The sequence below is a fragment of the Aptenodytes forsteri genome, unplaced genomic scaffold, assembly GCF_000699145.1.
Source record: "Aptenodytes forsteri isolate BGI_AS27 unplaced genomic scaffold, ASM69914v1 Scaffold82, whole genome shotgun sequence".
NCBI classification, from domain to species: domain Eukaryota; kingdom Metazoa; phylum Chordata; class Aves; order Sphenisciformes; family Spheniscidae; genus Aptenodytes; species Aptenodytes forsteri.
Window position 1 is genome coordinate 12,862,224 of NW_008795490.1, and position 13,537 is coordinate 12,875,760.

Consider the following 13,537-nt stretch of genomic DNA (forward strand, 5'->3'; position numbering starts at 1 on the left):
CCAAAAAACATATTCATCTCTCAAAGTTTTTTGATTCTATACTGAGCATGATTTCCACATCACAGTGCCTCTCATAAATGCCCAGTTTTAAGTATTGACCTAGGCTGTATTTGACAGCTACGTTATTAACATCTTACAGTATATCCCTGAGTAGTAATATACCTAGTAACAGATACGGTGAAACATAGGAGTAACAAATCCTAAGCAGTTTACTTACTTACATAAAGTTAATATAGTATTTTCTGAATAGTATATACCTAGTAACAGATACGGTGAAACATAGGAGTAACAAATCCTAAGCAATTTACTTACTTACATAAAGTTAATATAGTATTTTTAATTAGATCTTGGGTGTTCAGGGAAATGGTTATTCTGTTCTTCCATTCAAAAAGGAAAACAAAGTAATTTTAATAGGTTTTCTTGCATTCTGAACACAAATGCTATTATTTTATGGTTTCTATAAATACTTATTTGAGTGTGTATGCCTACCTTTATACTACTGCATCCATAAAAGCTTACTAATATATCTGTGCTTTTTAATTAGATCTTGGGTGTTCAGGGAAATGGTTATTCTGTTCTTCCATTCAAAAAGGAAAACAAAGTAATTTTAATAGGTTTTCTTGCATTCTGAACACAAATGCTATTATTTTATGGTTTCTATAAATACTTATTTGAGTGTGTATGCCTACCTTTATACTACTGCATCCATAAAAGCTTACTAATATATCTGTGCGTGAGTGTATGTATACTGGCTGTGTGTAAGTAAGCTGTCTGTGCTCTCTTTTGGTATGATCCCAAGGATGATGCAAATGAGAAAACAGTGACTGGGAATATCAATACAACAATACTGTTATGTATTTATGGAAAGAAAAATTATTTCAAAATGGAATTTTCCTGGTGTTTGTCAGAGAAAGATGAAATGCAGAATATGGCAACATTGACTGTCTGTCACAGAAGCACCCCTGTGCCATTTGCTGGGTAGAAAAGTGCCTTTATTCCTGGTTTTGTTAAAGTCAGCCAATGTGACTTTGGGGGGGGGGGAAGATCTTGGTATATTGCTTATCCTTGACTGCTGAACCATGTATACCAAAGCATGTTTTATTGTATTTGGCCAGTGTGTATAACTAAATACAAATAACTTGCAATGTGTGTAGCTGTTTGGGATACACATTTGCTTAAAATTAATAGCATTTTAACAGTGAAATGCTGTTTTGACATTAGCACTCTACTTAAGACACATGCAGAAGAATTTCACACCTCTTTTGGTGTTGTATTGCTTCAGTCTGACTGTGTGCAATGCAAACGAGACCTACAGTCAGAAAAGATTTATTTATAAAATGCGTAGGTTTAGGAGCCACAGAATGAGTGAACAAAGCCAAATCAGTGAACCCTTACATTTTCCCATATACACTGTAACTGCCTGAGACTGAATCACAAAGCTGATTACTTCTAGCTATTTTGGAAAACAAGTTTGACTTCATTAATTCACCATACAAGCATAACACAAACATTATGTGGCTGTTTTGAATGCACTATATCTACTTATCTTCAGTCTGGAGTGAGGTGTTTACTTTCCCTTGAGCTCCTCACCCCGTCCCCTTTCCTGGAGAAGGCATTTAAGCTGAGGTCAGGCCTTTTCTGACACCCCCACCCCTCCAAACGACTCTCCCACCTCAGCCTGTAATGGTTGACAGCCTGAAGGTGTAAAGCATATTCCCAAACCCCTACTCAGCCTAATCTGAAGCAGGGATCTAAGGGTAGCGTTCACGTATCCTATGTGCTAACCAAGAGGCTCTGGGGCAACTCAAAGTGAATCTCTCAAACTGAGAAGTTCCTCTTTACGTAAATAATTCAGAAGTCCTGAAAAGTGCAGATTACAGCAATCAACTGGCACGTGAGCTCACTAATTGATAGTCTGTCTAAGGATACAATCTCAAACTACTCGTAGACTGGGAAACTTACACCATTGTTACTAGAACAAATGGTTATACATATATAGGTCCTTATGTGTTTGGGGTTTGTTTGGTTTGGTTTTTTTCCAAGGCATCATAAATTAGCATAGCTGAAAAGGGGGCAAAAAGCAGGATGAAACAGTCCTCTGAAGTGGGCTTGTGAATTCTTTTACTCATGTCATGGTTACACTATCATAATAAAACCAGCAAGGGGAGCTTACAGATGTTCAAACTCCCTACTTCCCTATTTCCATCTTGCAGATAGAGATTGTTGATTATCTTTCCATTGGCGGGGGGGGGGGGGGGGGGTGCATTAGATGTGTTTACATGACTTCTTCAACTGGATGTGATAAGGAGACAGTAACGCACAGGCAGTGGGCAGTAATGACCAGTTTGGTATGGTAATATTCTTAACTGTAAGGCTACAACCTGAAGAAATGGGCTATGTATGCCCTAAACATCAATGAACTAAATAACTGCAATCACCCCGTGGGGATATCTATTTTGGATCAGTAATGCATTACTTAGTTAATCCTTTAGAACACCCTGTACATAAAGAGTTTGCGCCAATAGATGCCAAATGAGTTAAACTGCTGCTTCTAGTGTGTAACATAGGCCTATCTTGCATTATGTGTTTACATGACTTCTTCAACTGGATGTGATAAGGAGACAGTAACGCACAGGCAGTGGGCAGTAATGACCAGTTTGGTATGGTAATATTCTTAACTGTAAGGCTACAACCTGAAGAAATGGGCTATGTATGCCCTAAACATCAATGAACTAAATAACTGCAATCACCCCGTGGGGATATCTATTTTGGATCAGTAATGCATTACTTAGTTAATCCTTTAGAACACCCTGTACATAAAGAGTTTGCGCCAATAGATGCCAAATGAGTTAAACTGCTGCTTCTAGTGTGTAACATAGGCCTATGAGACAGTCTGTTTTGTTTTTACCATCTAGCTCAATCATACCCACCTCACCTGGCTTCATATGCCAACACAATTCCCTAACACAGAAATCTATGACTGACTGGATCCATCATTATGAATTAATAGTACAAAACAAAAAATGTGCACCGTGACATGTGTTAAAACTTAATTATTCATCATCGTCTCTGTACTCGTGTGATGAATAAACTGGAGGAAGAGTGCTGTCAGTGGTTAGTAACCATATAATGCAGCAATGCTCAATCATGCTAACATAGCAATCCAGACGTGCTAGGCAGCAGCATGCATTGCTTAGCAGTGGTGCTCTGCTCTTTGACTCGATGATTCCTAAAAGAAATCTGTATCTGTTACCTTACTGGGGAGGTGCGTGACTCCTCCTGCCCAGGGGTGTCCTGCCCAGCTCGCTGGGGGAGGAAGGAAGGGCTAGTGCAGGAGAGTCCGGCCATGCCCCCAGCCACCCCACGGCTGCCTGTCTTCAGCACGAGCCAAAGAAAAACCAGAGGTGTCTATGCCTGAGCTTGTCAGACCTGGCTGCTGTGCTTTAAACACATTCACTTGCATTAGTCTTTCAAAGTGCTGATGAGCTACGAGCATCCTACTAATTGTTCAAAAACTGTAGCAAGCTCTAGTTTTCCCAGTTACGCAGTGACCACCTGAAAAGGGACCTCTGGACAGGTTCTCACTGGCTGGCCAAAACTGATTTTATGCAGTTGCTTGTCTTTACCAGTGAGGGCAGTTTGTTCAGTTTCAGGGTCTTCTTGTACAGCTTCCCAGCAACTCTTACTCCTCTACCTGGCTGATTCATCCAACTGACGAAATGCCAGGACAATTCAAAAACTTTGTTGAGGTTCTTGTTTCTTTGCTGCCTGGTAAACATTTCTGGATCTAGCTAGTAGCTCTTTTTGAGGTTGATCGGCTATCTCAGACAAGTGGCCGTGCCTGATGATGGTACCTTTCATAGAGACTAGCGAAGACCCTTCTCAGCAAGAAGTCAAATCCTGACTTTGGGCACGATTGAGTCACTGTTTGAAAAAAATCTTGCATTGATGTAAGACTTGTTTAAAAGAGATACGCAATTGTTTGTTGCACTCCCTGTGAATCTGGAAGGACAGTGCAAGTAGGGAGTTCTGAGGGACAAATCCTACATATTTTTTCCCCTTTAAAATGTATATCAATTGTACTGGGGTGTTGCTTCACTGTTTAAACATGGCTGAAAAGATCCTACTTTGAGTGCAGAGTGTAATACAGAATAAAAACAATTAAAGCATGTAAAAAAAATTCAAATGATATAATTTATAGCATCTCCTGTGTATTGAATGCCTAAGTGCTGTGTAGATCACTTACTTGCTGGGAAAACCACGTAAATGCTGTGTATCATGTGGTTCCACATGGGAACCCCAGCTTACGTCACAGGTCAGTTACACAGACTCGCCTAAGGATATGCATCTCTTTCTAGATGTTACTGAGGCTAAAAAGGTTTCTGTATCCATCCCTTAGGAACAACAGAGAACAGCTTTGTCAAACATCAGCATCTTTGAGGATCTGCCAACTGAACCACTTATAAATTGCCACCAACATTTTTTCATGAGAATAGACTTGGCAAACCCTTATTTTCAGCAACCCGTAACCGTTTTGCGTAAGGTCACTATGAATGTCTGCTGGTTCAGCTCTCTGAACTGGTTTATGATTCTAAATCAAGAGTGGAGCAAGCAAATAATAGAACCTTGCACCCATCCTTCTCAGTAATTAATGGATTAACCTCATTATTATGCATATTCTACATCTTATTAGCATGAGTCTTATTCACTAGGAAAGCTTGAATGGGCTTCAAATGGGAGCAAGAGTAACCTTGCAAGAAGCAGAGCCAGCGTAAGTCAAGTAAAACGATTTGAGGGAAAGGAGGTGGGTTCATTTCCCAATTTTTTTGGGAGGTGGAATAGTTGCTACTCACAGTTTGGGTTTCTGGCCTATCTACAAATCTATGCTCCATTAAGATAGAAATCTTCATAGTTATAATGCATTGTTTATCTCTATGTTTGCTAGATGAATCTAGGGATACGGTTCCACCATCTATTTTTACCCAATTGGCCAGGGAGTTGGTTAAAGGCACTGATCCATCCAAACCCCACCCATACCAAAAAAATCATGTTTTCAGCTTAGCCTGAACTGCTGATTGCATGATCACATGGAGGGCTGCAAAGAAGAGGGCTGGATTGTGACTGCTGGGATTTAGCCTTCTGTGGAAATGTGCTGCAGGGCTTGTCAGAGGTCTCCGCACTGCTCAGTGACAGGAGCTGGAGTCCTTTGCTAAGCCAACAAACAGTGACATGATCAAAAGTACTGATGGTCCTGGTGAGAAATTTGTACTTCTGTTCTGGGATAAAAAAGAAAAGTCAGTGTGATATCACTTACAAGAAGAAATTACTTTTTTACTTCAGTTTTCTGAAGCGGTCCCTGTGTTGTACTGAAGACCTTCAGCCTGATTGCTTTCTTTGTGGTATATGAGATTTCATTTTTGTGATTCATGAATTTTTAACCTTTACTTGATTTTTTCCCTGTTCTCAATATCCAGTAACCTTGTATTTTTAATTTGACACAGTTTTCTTACAGTTGAATATAAAAGGGTTTGATTTTATAGGGGCTTAATTTCCAGAAGTTGTGTTCTTAAAAAAAAAAGCAATTTTCTTGTATAGCTAAATGTATTATTTCATGGCTTGTGCACTGTTGCCAGTGATAGCAAGGACAGAGTCTCATCTGTATGAGTATTAAATCACCTTAAAACACAGTCAAATTAACTTTCTTTTCTTCCTTTCAAATTACCAAATAACTTGTACAGCTGTAACAGAGAGGAGAACTTGGTACTTGGGTTGAACCTTGCTGCTGAAGTGGGATAGCTCACTTTTCCAGTAGGACTGTAAATAGTACAGGTGAAAATATTTTTAAAGTTCATATAGTAAAAACTTGGATACTAGAAACTGTATATTTAATCATAAGCAAATGTACTAAGAAAAGAGTTGGTTTTTTATAATATTCTTCAGAGTTAATTCCTGCAGCAGAGGAATTTGTCTGCTTGATAAGTTCAATAGATGGACATGTTCCTCTTGATATTCCCCTTAATGGGATTAGAAGGACTGTCTGTCTTGTTCCTCTTTATCTACAGCTGAGTAACGGTTGTGCATGTTTTCTTCCTAAATCTTCTTACACAGCCTTACTCTTCGGTGATACAGGTTTTCTCTTGCAATGCTTCGTGCTAGCGTGTGCCTGATAAATGTCAGCAATAAGTTGTTGGCATTTTCTCGGGGGGGAGGTGGGGGGAGGTGCTCTTTTGGAGCATTTCCTTATATATTATTGAAAAGGTTTGTGGACAATTTATGTTCTTTTCATGATAACTCAGCACTGGATCCAAGATGACATATTCTGCCTTCTATAAAGTTGCTTGAATATAATTTTAATTCTTTTAAAAATAGGTTGGTAGTAAGTGGCAAGAAAAAAATAAAGTCTCTGTAATGCATACAAAGTTAAAAACAAAATATCGTAGCATCAAAAAAAAGGCACACAGGATACTTTGCTTATGTCTTTGGTATGCATCAATTCCTACTCATCACACTTGCAACTTTGAGACCTGGCCCTGTACAAAATGCGCCACATAGCTGTTGTGTATAGATGTCCATGCATCACATTCCTCACTCTTGTACTAAAATGTACTAAAATTAACCTTAATTCTGACCCCAGTGACATCCACGGAGAGGCCTATTAAAGGCTGATGTATTTGTAGCCTGTGATGCCATAGACTCTTTCTCACAAATCAACGTGTAAAGTAGATATAACAACTCACTTTTCCTGTCTAAAATGTTTTGACATATAGGTTTATTCATTTAGAAGTGTCATGTCAAGTTGATGGTAGCTCATTATATCTTTTCGTAGAACAAGCTGCATGGTAAATTAGTGCACGCGCAGTATGGATCTCCTGCCAGCACAGGTGTGCTGGTCAGGAACCTCATCTCTCGCTATTGTTTAACCAACTACATCAGCAGAAATCTGTACCATAGACTTTTGTCTTTAGCTTGATCTGATTAAAACCCAAGATTTTCATCCTTCAGTCTTGAAGGATTTTACAGTACAAGCAAGTGTTGTCCTGACTCATCCTAAGGAAAATTAATTTTCATTACTTTCATTAGTTAATTTCATTAACCAGGTCTGGTTAAGTCCTAATGATAGACGTTCACCCTGTGTGTTTGAAGAAACGGGTCCCAGTGATTGGCTGCATTTATTAGCAAACAGGGATCACTCACACTCAGAACTGTTCTGAACTTGACTTGAAGTTATGCTGTAAATTGCTAAAATACTGCCTGTCTTTAAAATGTTGCCATTGTTGGTTTTTTGTTGTTCTGACTTTTAAGAGTTGATCGAATAATATAAATATTCATGTGTTTTACCACACTGAGCACAGGGGACCCTTCGCTGGATAGTCTTTTGATGCTACTGTAATAAATAGAATCATTAATGAAGACAAGTATCAGCATCCATGCTCAGTCTTTCTCGTTGCCTTCACAATGCTGCTAGAAGACTAGTGTGCTCTTTTCCTAGCTCCTTTATCTATAGTATATGCAAGTAAGTGAAATCACTTTTGAGAAACAGTTCAAAGTATTTGTGTGTAGTGACCCTTAATACAGATAATCTGATTTTTTTAAAACAGCCTCTAAACTGTCATCACTTCCTTCCCCCTAAAGTGTACAGCCTGCATTTCCATGTGCAAATGGACTTTTTGCTGTAGAGTCAGCCACACAGGGCTAAATGCGCGTATTGTTGTGCATGGCTGTGGTTTGCTTGACACTTTTTGAAACGTTGGTATCTGCCTGTCTGCGTTAGCAGGACTGTTCTAGGATGCTAGTCTTCTTATAGGATGAAGCAGTGACCTTTCCACCATTTTAATGTATCTCTCTACTTTTACAGTGCTTGGTTGATAAGGCGAGTATCTTTCTGCTTTGCATTCGGTTTTATCTTTCAAGTTTTTGGAGCCTTTTTTTTTTTTGCCCTACTCTTTGCAAGAAAGTAAGAAGTGTGACGGGAAGGTGTGATTTTTAATTTACACCAGAGTTCTCAACAAATAATGACTTTTCACACCCTGTTATTGCTGCTTAGCCTGGGGGAGGAGTTGTATGGCTACTGTTGTCATTTCAAATTAAATCCACTCATGTAATTCAGAAAGACATTCCTCTTAAACTTAACCCTTTTAAGTTGTTGAAGTCTACTGGCACAAGAGCATAAGCTGAAGTGTATCCATTTTGGGGGTCTCTGTTGTTGAAGGATGAAAACGGAGATGTTTTTAGTCAAGGACGGTGCACATCTTTTTGTAGTGCAGCGGACCAGATCCTGATGGGGCTTGTGTGGGTGAATCCTCATGTTAGCCTGGAGGTCACTGGAGGCTCAGGGTATGGGCGCGGATGTATTTGAAGCAAGGAAACGTTTGGCCAACGATGCCAGGCACTCGTGCTGTCATCTGAAAAACTTGATCGAATGATTTCCTCTGATGTTGTTTTCTGTGGATTGCAAGCATAGTCATGGAGCACTTGGTGCTCCTTTCTGTAGTAGAGCTAAAACACATGAAGAAGAAAATCACCCTCGGAGAGAGTTTTCAGCTGTCAAGGAGTTGGCAGAGTAGGACAAGCTTTGTCTTAAAAGTAATCTTCTCTTGAGGAGGTTGCTGTTGATTTTGGTATGCGGTGTACCCCCCTCGCGATTCAAGCCGGTCCTTCGGGGAAGGAGCACACGGTACGTGCTGGATTCACCCGGGGCTCGGGGCCCGCGCCCCGGCCCCGCCGGCTCCCGGGGAGCCTCTCCCCGCGCTCCTCCTTGCCAGGGGGCCCGCTGTACCTCCCCGGGGAGGGCTGGAGCCTGAAGGATGCGACTAGCAAATAACAGGAGGAGCAGCCCCCTCCCCTCCATTTTCCAGGAGCTTTATTGCCCTTAATTGTCGGTAATTGAGGGTTAAGTATTTGCTTGAGTACCTGCTTGGTGGTGCAGAGAGGGTTAAGGTGCTTGATTTACTATCAACATGTATGTGACAGACTCTTATCTGATGGTGGGTTTTTGGGGGTTTTTTTTCCTTTCTGTAAAATGTCAGCCATTTCCTGATGAGCGTGGTGGTGGTGAATTTCACACCTTTTTTCTTCTCTGTGTGGAAACCTGGGTGTTAATGGTACTGGAGCAGGTTGTGTTTTATAAGGAATGAGGCTGCCTCTTAGAGCAGAGGGAAAACAGGGAAGCGAGAGGAAGTGAAGAGAGGGACTGAAGGAAACTGCTACTTGCAACAGGCATTAGTTGGATTATTTTGCGTTATTTTTATTCAGAGCATGTAAATGTAACATTATTTGCTAAGTGCATTTTTTTTCCTATGAAATGTTGGAGTTCAGTTTAGAGTTCAGCATAAAAATAATCCTCTTTTCATTTCACAGTGAAATTTAGCATTGGAGCACCTGAAGATGGAAAATTGGTCGGTTGATCAAGTCTGCAACTGGTTGAGACAGAGAAATTTAGGAGAACTAGTTCCTAAGTTTCGTGGTAAGCATTTTTGTTGTTTGTGGGGGGTTTGTTTAGTATTTCTTTCTATGCCTTTAGTTGGCACTGCCTACCTTGTTTTGGGGCATGTATATATATGCTAAATTTATAGACTCTTATAGAAATTTATTAGGGTGAGAACTGTGATAGATCTGATAAAGTAAGTGTGCAGATTCATCATGAAGTCTCTGAGAAATGCTGGGGGGTGAGATTAAGCCTGTATGTAAATAGATGCCTCTTCTCAAATCAGAGCTGGCAGTTTAAAAGGCTTGACAGGGCCTATTTTATATTGTATAAATCTTTTGAAATAATGCAACTGTAGCGTGTAAGTGTTTTATATCTGAGTATATAAACACTCTAGAAAAGAGTGCATGAGAAACTGTTATGTGAACGGGCGATTTGTTGTGTGCTCTCTTAAAAAGCTTGCTTTCCTTCAATAATGAAGTTACAGTCTGCTGTGGTCTAAGCAAGGCCTGATTTAAAGCATTAAAATAGTCAGCTCGCTGCTTCTGTATGTTTCAGACTTCACTTTTTGTCAGGGGAAGGTATCTGGCCAGTGACTAGGGCTCCTGGCACTGCTTGGGAAAGGACAGTAGCTAAAACATCACCTTTTTAGCAGTTGAAGAAGACCGTCAGCAGTAGAAAGCATCCTTGTCTTTGACCTGTCTTCCATCATCATGTTTTTAGGCATATAGAATGTTACTGTATCTATAAAGTTATTTTAGTTATTTTACCATAATTCTTTAATCCTCTTTGATCTGCAGAAGAAGAAGTAAGTGGAGCAGCTCTTCTGGCTCTTAATGATCGTATGGTGCAGCAGCTGGTGAAGAAGATTGGGCACCAAGCAGTGCTCATGGACCTGATTAATAAATACCAGCAACAAAAAAGTGGGCTAGAATCCCTTACATACTGTTGTAAAACAGCTTCTCCAGAATTTCCAGAAGTAATCAGTGGGTGAGTTTGTACATGGTACAGAAAAAAATCAGTGTGGGTATAGTTGTATTCTTTTTATAGCATTTTAAAACTGGCATCTACTAGCTCTACAGCTGTAAGTTGTAGCTGTTTTTTGTACTTTAAATATCTCTAACATTATCTGAAATGCAAAATAAGGTTATTACCTTGTGGTTTTAAACAGGGCATCAACATTCCTGAACAACACCGTTAATTAATTTAAACTGCTCTTCATTTCCAGTTCTAGGACCTAGTTTTCATTTGGATGAAGCATTGTCAAATTTTCACTATAGCTAAAATTTTCTGTATTTGCAATATTAAGCTTTTGAAGCACTTATTTTTAAATGTTTGCAAGCCTTGGAGTAAAATCATGATTTGGCCAGAGATTGTGTCACAGGTGTATTTTAAATTCAGTCTCTCAAAGGAAGGTCTGAATTTGATCTTGGTGTAAGCATTTAATAATCCCACTGTGTGGAACTAGGTAAATTTTTAGAAAACAAATTCCATAGATATTGTTTTCACTGAGCGTGTTCTGGCTTTTGGTTGAGCGGTGTTTCTTTTTTTGTTTGTTTGTGGGTTCTTTTTTTGAGGGGGGGGGCAGAGGTTGTTTTCTTGTGGTTTTTTTGGTTGGGTGTTTCAGTGTGGGTTGACTGGTTGGTTTGTCCCCATCCCTCCCCTCTATTCTGATCTATTGTAAGTAAGTCTTGCAGGATTATTTTTTCTGGATGTCTTGCCTGAGGCTTGCAAGATTATTTTTTCTGGATGTCTTGCCTGAGGAGAGACATCCTGAGCTCTGGGTGGTCTCTTCTAAGCCCAGGAATTCTGACAGCAGAGAATGGCTTGCCATGGATGCAAAACGCTCTTTTTCAAAGGAAAGGACTCTAGCGCTAAGCCTGCATTAGTACACAGTAGTAGCCCAGTAGGAGTAGATCTGTAGAGCATTCTCTGTAGCATTTGCCTTAATCCAAAAGAAGTCCAGGTTGTGCACTCTGAGGTGACTCCACAGTGCAAACCAAAGCATGGTAAATGGTGATGATTGGGTTATTTCCAATCAAACTGCACTCATGAGCAGAACTAAACTGCTCACGTAAATACATCGTCTTGTCCTTGTGGAAGTATTTGTGAAACCCGTTGGGTAAATGGTCCTGCATCATTGGAGGAAAGGGGGGCTGCAGGAAGAAGGCAATGTTGCCGCATGTATGATTTATCATAGACCTGAAGTATGTAATCACAGCCAGTCTTGGTTCTCTGCACCGGGGTCCTGCCTCACTTGATTTATAGGAAGCTCCCTCTTTGGAGGTAGAGCAGGTGTCTGCTGTGAAGAAGACTACTGTATGTGGGCCCTCTACTTCATCCAAAGTGCAGTAGATACACAGTGATTTCAGCAGGGGATTTCAGAAGAAGAAAACATGTTCTTATGCTTAGGGCAGTTTGAATGCTGCTTTGGATATTTAGATTTCATCCTTGACTTTGTCAGGAATGTTTGGGTAGACTGCATCTCGGGTGTGACTGTTTCCTGTGTACTTCTCAAGTCCTGCAAGGCAGGCCTTACTGTCTCACAAAGAGCATGCAGTTGCAGTAGTGTGAGGGCACAGCTTTCCTGTGAAGTTCTGCAAACTTAAAAAACCCCAAAAACCCAAAAAAACCCCAAATGCTGGAAATCTCAAATATTAGTGACCCAAAAACCCAAAAAAAACCCAAATGCTGGAAATCTCAAATATTAGTGAATATAATTTACCTTAAAATCTTTCCCTACGTAGTCTTCTTGCCTGTAAAATAAGATGCTGGTATTCCTCTATTTACAGGGAAGGTAGGTAAATAAGCCGCTGTTTCTGAAACATTTTCTGTGTCAGAGTCATTATTTTGTCTGTTCAGTAAATCTTGAACAAAGTCTTCTAAGAATAATTTCTTTTGACCTAATTCAGGGACTCATGACTGGAATAAAGTGTATGAGACCCTCTTTTAAAGTAATGTAATAAAATTATTTTCTTTGTAAGCTACTTTGACACAGAGGAACAGAATATGTGACAAAACTGAAAATCCATAGATCCACAATATATGTGAAGTGAACTCACGTTTCCTCTGTTGCTCAGCGATGTTAGGCTGAACTGCAGTCTTGGTTGCATGAGCAAAGTCACTGCCCTAAGGTTCACTGGTAGTAGCATCCGTAGCTGAGTGTGTGGTCCCACAGCGACACAGGACAACTGTGAAAATTGAGTCTGTGTGTTCTTAGCCGTTCTCCTGTGGTGCTTGAGCCCAGGTGAAAACCAGCCACCTCTTCTGTTCTGCAGAATTATTTCTCAGTCAGGCCAGTTCCTGGAACTAGCTCACCCTGCCAGTACCAGGGCCAGGGTGGAGACGGCATTGCTCAGGGCAGGGGAGAAAGCAGCACCATAGCCGTCTCCTTCTCGGTCAGCTGAAACTGCTGTGGAGCTTCCAAGAGCTGCCAGCAGTATTTCCCTGTCGTATTTCTCACATGAATGCTCTCCCCGGTGCTTGTTGGTGCACTCCTGGCTGGACACCTCTTTATCCTGGTGTCCTTAGCACATCTAACTGCATGTGAACTGTGCTCAGCTCGCCTCTCTGCTAGGAACAGAAATAAAGTCGTTGGTTGGACATGGAGTTTTGAGAATGGTAGGTGAACGCTTTCTGTGTGGAAGTAATGGACTTGTGAAAGGACACTGAATGTGACTTACACCTCCAGCAGTTTGGATTAGGACACGGAATATAGCATCTTTTGTCTGTCACTGGTAAGGTGGAAGCGTTCTGGGTCATGCAGTAGAAACTGTGCTTATGTGGATATGAGGAGCTCACACAGATGTTACCAGGTAAATATCAAGATGCTTTCCAATTCCGAGATCGATTGTTTCTAGGAGCCACATAGAGAACATATTGGATTTTTCTGCTTTTAGCTGGATAGCTGAAAAAGAGATGTATTGATTCATGAAAAGGGGAAACTCCCCTTATAAACTTGGCAAATGTTAAAGTCACTTCCAATAATAGCCGTTCATGTGTGAGTGCAGCTGAAGCTGAAACAGTTTATAAAGCATGTTTGGAGTTCGGAGGTTCTGAAGAGATGAGGTACAGAAAGGAAGCTGTGCCCCCCCCCCCCCACAAAAAAAAAAA

The 13,537-nt window shown here is 40.5% G+C and overlaps 1 protein-coding gene across 1 annotated transcript in view; it reads left to right on the top strand.

The window, feature by feature from the left end:
* Nucleotides 1-9,384: 9,384 nt before the first annotated feature.
* SAMD3 (sterile alpha motif domain containing 3) overlaps nucleotides 9,385-13,537 on the top strand; it is a 41,533-nt gene continuing 37,380 nt past the window's right edge. The window contains exons 1-2 of the mRNA XM_009281586.1: nucleotides 9,385-9,463; nucleotides 10,225-10,414. Coding sequence (XP_009279861.1) covers nucleotides 9,385-9,463; nucleotides 10,225-10,414 — 269 coding nt within the window. The remainder of the gene's footprint in view (nucleotides 9,464-10,224; nucleotides 10,415-13,537) is intronic.